This window comes from Molothrus ater, chromosome 7 (assembly GCF_012460135.2).
Source record: "Molothrus ater isolate BHLD 08-10-18 breed brown headed cowbird chromosome 7, BPBGC_Mater_1.1, whole genome shotgun sequence".
Lineage (NCBI taxonomy): Eukaryota > Metazoa > Chordata > Aves > Passeriformes > Icteridae > Molothrus > Molothrus ater.
The window spans coordinates 29818811-29834030 of record NC_050484.2 but is presented as its reverse complement, the minus strand read 5'-3'; the positions used below and the strand labels follow the sequence as shown (position 1 = coordinate 29834030).

Genomic DNA, 15220 nt, shown 5'->3' with positions numbered 1-15220 from the left:
AAGCCTGTGCTTGAGAACATAATTACAGTTTATACATATATATATACACACATTCAAGCCAGGAAAAGTAGCCCTGTCCAGCAGTGCTGCACAACCATGGCATAGAAAGAGTGTGGATGTGTCACACTACAGTGAAATCAGCATACACACCTCAAAATTAAAAGAGTTATGAAAAAAATTACTGTTAAAGCCTTTAAAAAAATGCATCTTTCTCAAAAGAGGGTTAAATATGAGCCATGATCACAGAGACCTTTCATGTCAGAACTAAAACCCTCATGGCCAAAATTCAACTGTACAGCATTTCTTACTATTGTTGTTTTAAAGCAATGATGCTCAGTGTGTTTTACAAAAGGGCTGGTTTGGGGAGGAAAAAGGGGGAAAAATCTCCCCAAAACCCAGTAACAAGACAAAGTAAAAGCATATTCCAGAAATCTTTGGCACAGATGCCAAAGACATGTTTTATACATTATTAGACAATATTTAATTGCTGAAACCTTGGTTCTAATATTAAATGCATCTCAAGGAAATCTCAATGATATCATACATTTAACTAAGTTAAGATGGCATCAGAAGACATTCAGAATTCCCCCTGTGAACCCCCAAAAGGCATTGAATTATTTTGGCAAGAGTAGTCCCAGTTTATACAACAGTGAAGTAAATCTGTTCTACATTCTGTTTCTCTATTCTCTATAATCTACTTTTTATGCCCCATTTCAAAACCAGTCTCTCTATAATTTTTAAATTTTCAGGTTTACCCTCAAAAAAACCCCCAAAAATAAAACAAAATCCCCAACAAATAAGTCTGTATTAAATACTAATGTAGGGGAGAAATTAAAGTGATGTTAAATAATATAGCTTGTTCTTCATAAATTTTTAAAAATATGGTATATGACTCTTCTGAATGGAAAAAATTAAAACCACCTAACGTGGATTGGAATCAGCTGCTTAAGGGAAGGAAATGGTTGCTCATGATCTCCAAAACAGGATGTGAAAGAACACTGAAAAAGTGTCTTTCAGAAATGTGACCACTGCTTGTCTCACAAACTAAAGAAATATATCTAAATAATGCAAAACTCACTAATCTGTTCTTATTTTATTAGAAGAAACAGAGAAACCTGAGGTATAAAAACATTTTGTATTTTAAAAGTAAAGTCGTAATTTTTATTTCCTCTTGTTTCCTCCTATTTCTCCATCTTTACTGAAATCAGACACTTGTCATTGCAAAAAAAAAAAAGACTGGAATTGCTCAGTTATGCCCAAGAAAGAAGTGAACACGACATAGATGGGAGAGAGGAGGGGAAAAAACCATTCTTTCATGAAAACTACTCTTCTGACCCAGTAAAATCACTAGCAAATAAAGTGTAGGCAGCTCAGACCCTGAGAACTAAATTTGATGCTGCTGATAGCAGCTTAAATTTGCTCTCCAAAGTTACTGACTGTGGTCTGGGTTCATAATAAAAGGTATTGACTAAAAAGAGAGAAAAGGGTAATTTGGTGCTATGATTACAGAGATATTTGCTGATCAAATGCTATTCTTGTTTCAAGAGCACAGTGAGTGTTTAAACATGCTGTACAAACAGCAATTCTTTTACAACACAGACCATTGCCCCTCCAAGATTACACATATTCTTATGATTCTGTTGTTCCATTTTTGTTTACAAAGACCAGTAAGTCTGCTCTAACAGGACTGAATATGGTGAAAACCAAGCAAAAATTTTTTATTTCCTTCCCCACAGACTGAATACTTAGAAAATAGTAATAACATTTTCTTACCTCCTTTTCCAAATATACTTTCTTATCATCCAGTGTATTATAAAGAGTAAAAAACTGCTTTGTTTCTTTGTGAGTTGCTGAGACTGCAAACAAAAAAAAGGGGGTAGAATAATAAAAGAATATGAGGTAAAATGGAATCTGTAAAAATACTCTGTAGGCTTTCCATAACATATTTTCCACTATCAATAATGGAACGCAGTCACTAATGTACATGCAGGGGGAACATCCTCCCAGAGTTTCTCTCAGCAGGGTTCCAGCTATCATCTCCTATAAGAACAACACAGCTCAGTGTCTAAATTAAGCCCAACTGCTGCCAGCCCTTTCTGCCAGCCCATGCTGGCACCATCAGCTGCCTGTCTGTGCTTCCTTCCCAAGCTGTACCCTGACACCACCAGGCAGCTGTGCTGCTCACAGTGGCCTTGCCTGGCTTGTTGGAGGGGCATGGGCTCAGCAGGGACAGGGAAGAGCAGATAATCTTGGTAGTACTGTAGGGGAAAAAAGTGCAATAGACTATAAATGTCAAGTTACACACGTGCAAGATGCCCAACAAAGCTTCTGCTGTTTTAAAGTATTTTTATCTTCTTCCTAATCTATGTGTGGTGATAGAATTAAGTAATACTTTCTGGTTTAGGTGGTTACAGCAGATGTTGGTCAGAGCTCAGCTGGGAAGGCAAGGCTCAGACATGCCTTCCCTTTGGGTCTACAAGATGATACTCAAATCTGCTGAGTGTTCCTCTAGTCTTAAGCTCTTCAATGCCTAAGGAAATCCAATATATTTGTGACTTCCAAGGAAAGAGTTCAACAGGCAGCAGAAGTAATTCTGGCTAGAAACCACAAGGTGGAAAAAATGTATGGGTTAAAAATTATAAATCTCAGTGAAATCTTACTCATTAGTCTGGGATTTGCAGAATTGCTGCCAAATGAAAGAGGCCTTTCCCAAACCATTTCCTTCATGCAACTCCTCTTCTAGCAGCTCTGGAAGTCACAGGTCTTTCATAAGTGGATTCCACAAAACAACTCAGAAAACCTTTCAAGATTTCACCTGTGTTGGAAAGCTGTGCCAACTTTTGGAGCCTTATGGGCACCCACCAGAACCCATGCAGGGTAAAACAAAGGGGGAAGAGGAAGAGGGAACCAATTGGCTCATTGATTCTCTTAAACATTTTCAATGGAAGAGGCTTAGTTAGGTGAAAACCAAAACACTGAATATAACTGAAAAGGATTCTGGTGCAAAAATCACAAAATCACTATGGTTTGAAATTAGTGCTGAAGATTGTCCTGTCTAACCCCTTGAAGCAAAGTTTAAAAAAAAACATGTTTTGGCAACTGAAGGTCACCTGAATCTGGCTAAGGGAAAAGCCTCTAAGTACCTCTAAAAACACAACAATTCACAGAAAAACTGGCTAGAGATTTCCAGCTCATTTCTCTAGAAGCTTAGCCTGTGCAATGCAGGTTCCCAACCATGACTGAGCAGTGTGTTATCCTGAGATACTACTCACACTTTGTACTTTAGAAAACAAAGTCCCATAAAATTCAAAGCATCTTAAATCTATATCCAAAGCTGCCCAAGTCTCTTTGATGCTAATCTCTCTGTACTTCAGATATAAAGAAGCTCCATCTTTTGAGCAGGTAGCTCTGACCAGACATGACAGAGAATTAGACATGACAGAGAATGTGCAGAAAATTTAAGGAAAAACAACAAAGCTCTTTATATCTGGACTTGATTAAATAAGCTGCATGGCACAGCAAAGAGGGGGGAAGAAGCACTGGACTTGTACTCACATCTATTCCATGTATTTGGACAACACACGTGGAGAACAGCACAGAACTGTGCCACTGGAGATGCCTCACCAGGGCAGGGGATTTGGATCCCAGCCAGATAACCAGTTTGGAACTGCTCACCCTTCCAGAGCTTGCTTCACACATTTATTTAATAAATGCAGACTACCTCTGAATCATTAGCTAGGTTTTCTTATGCTAACACACAAGTTAGTTAAATAGACACCAGTAAGCATACTGGTCTGTTATCAGTTTAGTGGAACAACTTTGAAATTTTATTCCATTTGTACCTTTTCCAATTTTATAATTTCTGATCATAACAGTTAAAGACAATTTGTATTCAGCTCCTACCGAGGAGCCTACCAAGATGCAGCAGGATTGTGTTAATTAAAATTGAAAGAAACTGATCCCCTCATGAAACTGGTTTTACTTGGTAGTTCTTGACATAGTTTGGTTCAGAACCAGTTATGTCATGTCAGTGCAAACAATAAAAGAAATCTAATGGTAAGGCAAATTAATTAAACAAGATTCAAACTTACAGCAACCTCATTTGTATATGGTGAATTAAGGAGCTCAGAACATACTGGCTATTAACCTAAATGACAGAACCTGCTGCAGACAAAATTTAGTCCAGAGACCTTGTGCATTGAGTTTCACCCTCAGGAGTATTCTTAAAGCCCAGCTTATAAAACCTCAAAAATATGATGTGTAACATGAATACCAAAAGCCTTTAAAATACCACCAAATTAGCAGGTTTATGCCATATGCTTAAAATGCAACTGCCCTCCTTTCAGGGCTTTAGCCTTCAGCAGGATGGTCCTGCTTGATATACATACCCTGACTGTAAAGTTCAATAAATCTCTTCTGATACTGTGTGAGCTCAGCTCGGCTGGGTACTTCATCAATCTTGCGTTGTAAAATGGCTATTTCTCTGTTTCTTCGTGCCTGAATAGAAAGTTAGGAGGGGAGAAAACAAAGCCTCTTCTTGTTCTCTTCTTAAAATGGATGAAGCCCCCCCAGCAATACTTTGTTATTAAATAATTGATTTTAAAAACAAAAAGCTTTGGCTGAGGATCAATTTTTTTTTTTTTTGCAATTGATTTGTGACAGAAACACTTGTTAAAATTAGAACAAGATAATGTATTAGAAGTTCCAAGATAAGACAAACATCAGCAATTTTGCACAAGTAAGGACACAAAGAGTAACTCACCAGTAGCAGGCGGATCTTTTGAAGTTTCTCTTTCTCAGCTTTGTACTGCTGTTCTATAATCTTATTTGGCTCCTGGAAGTTGAGAACCCAAAACAATTGTGTATTACAGTAGCATACGAGAGCTGCAGTGCAAAAATGGGCAGATTTGGTTTGTTTTCTGCTTTTGCCTATCTCTGGCTCCCACAATAACACCACCATTCATTGCTTGGGGTTTTTTAGAATAATAATTCCTTATCTGTATTAAAAGCCTGACATCATTTACTCTAAACAAGGACATTTAGATGCTTTTTAACTTTTGATGTTTTAGTTTTTAAGAGTTATCAATAGCTTTTGCACTGCTTTACAACAGTCACACTTTAAATGAAGATACAAATTCAAAGATTGTGTGTACCCCTTGTCTGAGTGTTTATACTTTGATTCAGTGATGGGGTTAAGAATAAACAAGGCACCTGAACAGAACATAAAGCCTCTGACATGTGTACTAAGCTTCCTGCAGTGTGGGCTTCTAAATTTGAAGATCCAGTAAACTATGTTAGATAGGTTTTTTTTCCTTGCTGAAAAATTTAAGATTTCAGTTTGCACTTTAATTTTTTTCATGCCGTGTTGAGGAGGACAGCAGCATCATGGAAGTTGTAACCTGCCTTGTTCCAGAGGCATGAATGCATCAAATGTTTACCCACTGAAAATAAAGTCATTGAAGCTTTTCCTTTTCTGTTCATTCATTATTCATTGCCATCAGTGTTAAAGTCTAACTTCTGACAGCTGCTCACTGCATGCAGTGCACTGAGCCACTGAAAGCTCGTGCTTTCATCCTTCAGATAACCCCACTTCTAAGAAAAAAACAACCAAACCAGACATTCTTTCTAAGGAGGACATGTTTCTGTCAGAGATATGCACAGCTTTTAGCACAACACCCAGAGATTCTTCTCTGGTACTACAAAGAAAGAAGTAAAAGGCACAAAAGCATCTACAAAGCAGAGCCCCATGGATTCTGCGAAAGAACAGATAATGCTGTTGCTGTTTGCACACTCCTGTATTTCTAGGATTATTAGCCTGAACCGTGGCTTTACAGAGCTCTTTAAATATTCTAGCAGATACTTCAACACTTACAAGAATGTCCCAGAAGTGAGAAAGACTTAAACAATCATTCCCAAATGCAATTTGAAAATAAGAATTTAGGCTTTTGCTATTACCTGTTCCTCCCCATCTTCCGCTGCTTCAGCTTTCAGAGTCTCAATATTTTGTTGTAGTCTCTCCATTTCTTCCTTTAAAACAAACAGAAGTTGATTTTTTTAACTGAGACTTCTTCTCTTAAGAAAGGTGAGGGAAGGATCTTGACAACACAACTTCTAACAACATTTCAGAGCTGACCACACACATAATATTTAAATTTGGAAGATTAAACAGCATTCCCTGCTTAAAGGTATTAAGGAAGGCCACACCTGCTTAAAGGTATTAAGGAAGATCCTTCCTCGCTCCTCCCTGCTCCAGGGGTGCTAATATTCAATATAAACTTGGAGTTAGCAGTACCTGGGAGTGTGGGACAGATGACAGACAGGCACACACAGCACAACACACCTGGAAAGTGCTTGTTTACCAAGTTTGAAATGAATCCTTCTAGGAGACACTGGAACTTACCCTACAATGTGCTTTGAACTCTTGCTCCTGGCTCTTTAGGTTTTCATTCATGGCCACCAGTGCTCTTAGACTCTGTAATATGCTAAATTTGAAGATCCAGTAAACTATGTTAGATTTTTAGTTTCCAATTTAAACAGATGGAGAATTAACATATATTAAAACAAGCTTAGTTCTAAATAAATTTACAATAAAACCTGGGTAAATTAAAACCCCAAATATCAGCACTGATATACTAAGGTCAAAATAAAGATGGAGTGTTACACTGAATATTCTGATGGCTTTGTTATGTTTTAACCTCATTACAGTGAAAGTTTTGAGAGACTTCTATTTAATTTATGTGAGATGAAGGCTTCAAATATGAACAAAATAAATCAAGAAGGCCTCATCTGCTTGTCAGATGTGTCTAGGGTTCTTCTGCTTTAAACACCTACAATTATTTTGAACTACAGACTGACACTTTTCATTCTGACTGAATCCTATTGCAATGTTTCCCTGTCTCTGGAAAGCAAACTGGAAAATAATTTAATTTTTAAATTTTAGTTATTTGTTAAGGTTGACAAACCAAGAATCATTGAATGATTCATTTTAAAACCATTATTTTTCAGAATTTCAAAGGTAACAAAGGAAGAAACTTACCTAGAATCTGCTTGGGATTCTATTGTTTCTAAGGCTGCCAATTCCTTGTCCAGCTTTTCACTGTAACTCTTAACCTAAGGGTTACAATTAATAATAAATTGATACTAAATTGATTCATAATTTCCCACACCATGAGATCAGTGAGTTAAGCTGGCAGACACCTTTACTGTTTAATACACCCCTTCACAAACAGAATTTCTCAAAAAAGTTTCAGCTACAAACAGCACAGATAAAACCAAAGATTACCTCTGTTAATGTCTCTTTTGCTTTGGTACATTTTGCCTGGAGATCAGCACATTTAGCTTGCAACTGTTACAAAAGAGAAAAAAAAAAAAGAAAAGAGTTGGATTCTGTATTCACACTAATTACACCTGTAATGGAGAACAGAGAATATTTGAGCTGTTCATAATGGTTGTCTGTCAAACAGCAGGCCAAGCATAACAAACACTGTCTTTTCTTGTCAGCTACTCTGGCAACTGATTGCAAGAATTCTGACTGAATATTTAATTACTAATAGCAAACATTTTCCACCTGATCCTTTAGGTCCATAAAGTCCCAGAATAAACAACAGCTTTTCCAAAATAGAGGCCAACAGAATGGTGACTTACTGGACAGAATCTCTGCTAAACTGCTCAAACTCTTCTAGCCTGGCTGTACTGGCCCAGTTTCACACCAAGCCACGAATGAGTCCCATTTTATACTTCTCCAAATAAGTCAGGGCAATTCAAGACTTGCACAGAAGCACCATGGCACCAAACCACAGACACTTCCACACCAAATAACCAAGCTGCTTTATGGTTTTCTTCTGTGTGTCTATGGAAAGTCTAGTAAGGCAGTTAGCAAAATATGTATTATAAACAAATATTAGATATTTCACTTGGTAATTAATTTACAGAAGATAATTTTAGAAGAACATCCTTCTTTAAATTCCCTATGATTTAAGATAACATTGCAAATAGTAACAACAAAAACAGGGCATGGTTTACAAAAGTGGAGCAAAAGTAAGCAAACAAAAAATGCACATGTAGCTCAGTTCCACTTCCTTTCATGCTATTTTAGTGTGCTGTTCACAACACAGAGCTGTGACTTAATGCTCCACTCTTCCCTTTCCAAATTTATAAAAATAAAGCTTTTTCATTGTTTTCCATAATTTCTTACCAATAGTTCACCAACAAATTTTATTCTAACTAAAAAAATTTAAGTCTGCAGTGCACATCTCATGAAAACTGACATGAATTGTTAGTTTTGAGAAATCTTGCCAAAACTTACTGCAGTATTGAAGCCAGAACTCCATAAATATTTCTTAAAAGACAGGGTTCTTGACTGTCACTGATTTCAAAAGCTGCTTTTGGCAAGTGGTAAATGAAATTCAGCCAGGAAATTCTTACTTTAGTAAAGTGATAAAAGGATTATATTTGGCTTACAGCTGTCAGTACATTTTTTCCCCATATAAAAACAGCACTGAGATTGTTATGTACTGAAAACAAGCTGCACAGAATTAAAGGGCCCTCAACTGTTAAAATGGCAAAATCATGGTCCTTCCCAAAATTAAGGCTGAGCCAACTACCCCCAGGAACACAAACTGTTCTCACAATCCAAGGGCAATGCAAGCAGAGAAATCAGTGTTCAGCATGACAAATAGCTGGTGCAGAAGATAGCTTGCAGATATTTTCTGGATGGCAAAAACTTTGTGATCAACCACTTTTATCAATGTTTTCTTCCTTACTATACACACAATACTTACCTCTTCGAGGAGTTTGGTTTTCTGCAAGATCTGCTTGTTGAGAGATGCCACCTTCCTTCTGTGTTGCTGGGCAGCTCCAAGCCTTTCTGGTCTCTCCTCAGCAGAAAGCTCAGATTGCTGAAAAACCAATAACAACAAGCTTTTGGACCTCACAGCACTGTTTTCTGCTTCTTCAGAAGCTCAGGAAATACCAAAGTGGGACACACCTATGATATTCCTTATCAAGAACTGTGTCTATCCAAAAGAACAACTTAACTGATTTACCTCCCATCAAAATAAGCAAGCAGCTGAACAACTGAATTATATTCCAAAATTTACAAGTAAAGTAAGCTAAAAAAGTCAGGTGCTCTGCAACAGGTGGAAAATAGTACAGTGTACTAGAAGATAGATTTTTTTTTTTCATCAGCATTATGGTTAAACTTGGTAGAGTTCTTCAATGGAAAAATGCAAGCATACTAAAAAACACCTTAAGCCATGGTATTCACTGAACTCGTTGAATCAGAGATGTTCCACATCCCAACAAGCAGCTCCAGAATTTTCAGAAGCCTTGAACAATAGTGTATTCTGAAATAGAGGCTTGGATGCATCTCCATGCTGAATGACAATGACATGCTCAGTGTGGTAGATGTGTTTACCACTCTGGGGTTTTTTTGTATGTGCACATGCACTGCTGACACCAGCCTTTGAGAACTACTCCATCCAGCATGCATTGCCAAGAGTGTCTCATAAATGCATAACAGAGACAGCAATCTGGATCCAGCCTCCTCTTCTCTTGAATTGTGAAAGCAAAGCTGACAGAAACATTCTTTATAAAAAATAACATTTAGAATAGAAATTGTATGTTTGCAGTAGACAAAAGAATCATTAAAAACCAGTGATATCTTGATCTCTAAGGTATTATTTGCCTAAAAATTATTTGTACCTTTTGGAAGTCTTCACTGTGATACTTACATCCATCTGTTTTTGTAATTTGCTTCAAGCACTCAGACTTCTTTTTTCACTTAATCCATTTTCCAGTATTTCACTAGAAAACCAGTTAATTTTCAAGTACCTCAAGTGCTAATTTATAGTCTGTCAAAGACTTCAATACTAAGTGCTTTTTGAATAATTACCCAATGCTGACAACTGCTACAATGCATAATCAGCTAAAATGCTACAAGAAATGTGATATATTCTTCACTCATATTTGCTCCTGGTTCCACTCCAGGCAGATGGGTAAGCAGCTTAATTTTAAATGAAAATAAGAGGCAAAGCCTGTCTTCCTCCTCTCCATTTTCTATGCAATTCATACTGAAGAGCAGCTTAATGATGTTATGTTTTTACATCCACAGCAAGAAAAGACCAATTCTGATGGCTTAACCCAACAATTCAGAGGCTTTCTTTGCTTTTGTTGTTAGGAAAGAAAGTAATGCCTCTAAGCAACACCTGTGACCCTGAACTACTCAACAAATATATACTCAGTCTTACTTATTCCTCTCATTATTTAGTCAAATCACATTCCTTCATCATCTTATGCATTCCAAAACCTTATCCTTCTCACCACCACATTTAGCCTCTCACATGCACAAGATACAAATGGAGAAAAATGGAAATGCAATAGAAACAAACATGAGCTAAACTAGTCTGAGACTGGTGTTTGCAGAAATAGTAAAAATCCATGCAGTACAGCCTTCCCATTAAAAAAAAGTGGATCTTATTTCAAGAAGCGAACTTTACAGCCTGCTTTTTGAAAATGGGAAAGAACCATCACTAATGTCTCTGGCTGTTTAAAGATGATCAATTTGCTACTCATTAATAATTTTCTGCCAGTATTCTCAGAAGGTGAGGAATGACACTACAATCCCTCCTCCAGTTCACTCAGCAGGTTAACATGGAGGGGCAAATGCAGAAAATTCTAAGCATTGACCTTGTGCAAAAATGCCTCTTGAAAGAAAGGTCCTGGCCCATGGCAACATCAGACCTAGAATTTGGCTTGTCAGGTATCTTTACTGGGCTTGGTAAGTCAAAACTCTGATAAAAAATAAGCACTGCTGTGTTTCTCAGGCCATGTACAGTTACCAGGGGCTAAGACTATTAGAATTATATCCAAACATTGCTGATGCTTCAATAAACTCTTTGATAACATCCTTAATTTTTTTCCTGGTGCATGCATACGTGCACAGAAATTCTATTTTTTTTATCACATCCCATAGATTTGAAAAGTGATCTATTTTTGGTTTGACTTGAATCAGTTCTTACTTTTCAGAGTATTAATCATTGCTCTACTATAATAGTCAAGGTCCTGCTCCCTTCTCTCAGAACAGAAGAAATGTAACATTGAAATATGACCCTTGGGCTTCTGTTCTTCCAATCTTTTATAATAAAGAAAGGCCAAGAATTTGCTGTTGAGCTATAGGGTTTATCTCCAAAATGGGAAAGCTCCATACCTCAAATGTGTCAAGAAAAAGGAAGAAATATGAGAAGACTATTGGACAAGTAAGAGCGACCTATAACTCATATCTGGCAGTGATGTATTGGATGCATTAATTGCTTGAAGAGCCAGATTTTCTTTTCACATTACTGCAAAAAACAATCACAGCTGAACACAGTAACTGGAGCAAACACACACATTTAATTGCTTTGACTTCTCAAAGCAACAAAGGTTTGAGTTTGATGAGATGAGATTCAAAACTTGAGATCCAGGGCATGACTGAGAACTGGAGTCCAGTGCAAACATCTGGAAATCTGAGTGCAGGAGGCCTAGACTTTTCACTGAGCAGGCCCACAGAGCTGTATTTCTGTGCTTAACACTGAACATTTTAAAGCATATCAAGAATTTAGGCCTCTAGTTTGAATTGATACAACTCAGGGCCCTCTTCATCCATGAAAGGATTTAGGCAGGTGCTTAAACCCCAATTAGTCACAAATGCAATTCAGGGACATGTGCTATCACACCAAAAGCCTGGGTATGTTTAACTTTGAACTCTGGCTGTGCTGCTGCCCCACAGCATGTATTAAAAAGTGTGCTGCAAGAGAATCATGGCAATGAAGTTGGCAGCTTAAAGCCTAAATTAAAAAGCTATCCAACACCACATTGTTAAACCCACTCAGGTAACACACTTACCTTCTCAGCATATTCAGACACAATTTGCTTGATCTCATCTGACTGGAGTCCAACAATCTGGCCAACTGTGCTTGCTGTCAGTTTGCCCTGCAATTGTATCAAGAAAATGCTTGGAGCTTTGGAACTGCCTGTACTTTTACATGATAATTTCGAATAAGTTCTAATTTTAAACAGAAATTTGCACAATGAGTAAAAATCTCTAATCGTAAGAAAAGTCCAGGAAACATTCCACCCTCCAAACATAATTTTGCTGATAGGAATTTCTCACTTAAATCCTTTTAGCAAATTTTTATTCATATTTTAGAAATTAAATTTTTATTCTTTATACTAATTTTGCATTTGCTTAACAAACCTCTAAGCATGCAGGCATGTGCAAGAATTCACCTTTAAACTGCACGTGTGTATAAAACCAGTTTTCAAACAGAACTGAATTCTACAATGGATTTCAGTACAAAACATGTCAGTCAACTCTGAGACTAGACTAATTATTACCTTTTCTTTCATGACTCCAGCATAAACAGAAGCAATGTTCAACAGCTGAAATTATTTCCAGTCCTTTCACCCAGAAATCAAAGAAGAGACTACAAGTTCCACTGTATCATTAAATACAACAAATTAAGAAAAGAAGATGCATATCCAGTATTTTCTGTGTCTTAGTCTAATGTTGTATTTATAAGTGCTTTAAAAAGAACCTTGAAAGGCACAGTTTTCCAGCACTCTCCCTAGTAATCCTCTGAATAATTTCACAAGATGAGAAAACTAAGATAGTGCATCTTGAGTAGCTGCAGAGTGATGTCTTTGCACTGAAATTCTTGTAGAAGCCATTTGAAGGCATTTATTTATATTGTCATTATAATTTCAAGGCAAATGATGAATTAATTAGCCTAGTAAAATTTACTGTCTTCCTAATTCAACCATTTTTTATGCACTCTCCTTACGAAAATTTAAACAGTTATTCCATGACTTCAGACCTGAATCAGCAGCCTGATTTCAAATAATTACCACAATCAACCATAATTTAAAGAAAGCTGTATCAGTTTTAAATGCTACTGACCTCTTCTGTTGCCATTGCAGCCATTCCAGTCATGAGAGTTTTAATGCGAAGCTACAGTAAAATATGAAGAATTATACATAACAATTTAACTTCTAACATTTTGTTATCTTTCTGCCAGGGACATATACATAAAATAAGTATCATATAATGTGTATTTTAAAACATGCAATGGGGCCCTAAGTCTGTGAAAAGAAGAGGTGGCTAAAGTTACTAAATGTAAGGAAAATATCTTGTAACAGTAAACATTCACTCAGACTATTCCACTCCCACTGTCTACCAAAAATCAACCTTTTTAAAAAATGCTCAGATTCAAGAAATAAAAAAGGTTTGGGGTATTAAACACCAACAAGCATTAATTTTGTGGATCAATTTCAGGCTCTGTATTCTCCTGTGGGAAGCAACTTTCACTTCAACTAACCATGGAAATGTTCCTTCTTTTGGAGAATGACTGGGCAGTGAAAATTGCTGCTCTCTCCCCCAGGTTAGTAACTCCCATGCCTGCTGTGTCTGGGGCTCACCTCTTCAGCAGCCTGAAGGTCATCTTCATCACAAGGCTCAGCCTTCCCTGCTGCTGCAAGCCCTGGAGGTAGCACTGCTTTTTTATCTTCAGCCTTTTAAAGAAAAATGAAGACATTAGAATATTGGAACTAGGTATAATAAAGTGTTAAGAAGGACATCAAGGAGAAAATTGGAATGTAGCTATTCTGTTTATACGAATACATTTCAGCTACTGGAACATCCTCACCCTCCAAATCATGCCAACTGAAATGTAAGCCCTCCTGATTCCTCACAAGTGTTCCAACTGTGTCTCTGGCTTCCTATGGACTTATCTGGTCTGAAGATTCCTTCAGCTTTCAGAAGCACAGCCTTCTGAGAGCTGCCAACCTCAGGAGACAACCCAGAATATGATGCCTACTACACAGGACAAGACTGAATTTTTTTTTTAATAAATTGTTTTTGCAACTTAATATTGGTGTAACAAACATACGACATAAAAATTGCAAACATGCCTGGTTCAGTTAGAAGAATTTGTAACACTGAAGTAAAGAGAACTGAGGACAGCCAGACTCAATTTCTAGGTCACCCTACCCCACCACTAACATATTTCACTGTCCACTTCTGCCTTACTGGAGGCACAGCTTCCACAACAACAATGCTGAACATCTAATATACAATATCCCAAAGGCAACAGAATTTTTGAAGAAACAAAATGAACTCTATAAATATGACTAGTGGTTACTCTGAGTGGAAAACAGGCATGCCTAGATTGAGAAATATCTCCACTTATAAAACATAAATGTGACATTTGTATGTGGAATATTGAGATAATGAAGAAGAGCAACTTTAATCTACTCAATGTATTGCTGGGTCCATGATGTGTTTAATGCATTACCTTCATTATCTCTGTAATAAAGACTTGTAGCCAAATTAATGTCTGCACTGAAACAACAAAACTGCAGGTACCCTGCATTTTATGGACATTTTAAGATGCCATAATTGTCAAAAAGCACAGCAAAGATGCCAATTTTCAAGAAGGACAATGATTTATTTATTTATAGGTATCTCAATCACATTAAACAAAGTGTTTTGTAATAAATGTCTACAATATTTCTTACCAAGTTGAATGGTTCTTTAAGAAAGAAAGACTCTTTAATTTAAATCATGTTATGGAACACTCAGTTGAAAAATATAAACAGACAAAATATGTCATTACCTAACAATAAAAGTCTAACCAAAACAAACCCAATGCCCAAACTGTCTTTCTTCTAAACAAAAAAAAACAGTTTGCAAAATGTGATCTGTAAGCAGAGATGAAGGAAATCCTTTAAAAAGGGTAATCAGTCACACCTTTCATGGCATGCAGGTTTTTAATTGCAGTTAGCCATTTTTAAAATCTCTTAACAGTAGAAGTTATAGCTGTCTATTCTCCTCTATTCTTTTAAGAGTTAACAGTAACCAACACTTCAACAATGCAGTTCTTATCACAATTTGAGCATTTTAAATTAGTATATTTTTACCTGTTCTGTTTTTCCTGCTTGTCTGCTAAATCCATATCTCCTAAAAGAACAATAGTAACATGAAGGGAAAATACTGTTGTTTATGACTTCCACAAATACATTAAGTTTTTATCAATTTTCAACATAAGATATGCACCAAGAGCCAGGATCAAATTAGTTTTGAAATGTTTTGAGTAAACTAAATATGCAGGTACTGGAGCATATTTACAGAATGGTTTCATATCCATTATCTGAATATTCCATATCCCATCAAGATTTGCAAATC

The 15220-nt window shown here is 36.7% G+C and overlaps 1 protein-coding gene across 1 annotated transcript in view; it reads right to left on the bottom strand.

Annotated features, from left to right (window-relative positions):
- CCDC93 (coiled-coil domain containing 93) overlaps positions 1–15220 on the bottom strand; it is a 32895-nt gene that overhangs the window by 5322 nt on the left and 12353 nt on the right. The window contains exons 8-19 of the mRNA XM_036387317.2: positions 14956–14995; positions 13456–13548; positions 12938–12988; positions 11884–11970; positions 8781–8897; positions 7283–7345; positions 7037–7110; positions 6401–6482; positions 5956–6027; positions 4763–4834; positions 4389–4497; positions 1774–1856 (exon numbers count right to left, since the gene is read on the bottom strand). Coding sequence (XP_036243210.1) covers positions 1774–1856; positions 4389–4497; positions 4763–4834; positions 5956–6027; positions 6401–6482; positions 7037–7110; positions 7283–7345; positions 8781–8897; positions 11884–11970; positions 12938–12988; positions 13456–13548; positions 14956–14995 — 943 coding nt within the window. The remainder of the gene's footprint in view (positions 1–1773; positions 1857–4388; positions 4498–4762; positions 4835–5955; positions 6028–6400; positions 6483–7036; positions 7111–7282; positions 7346–8780; positions 8898–11883; positions 11971–12937; positions 12989–13455; positions 13549–14955; positions 14996–15220) is intronic.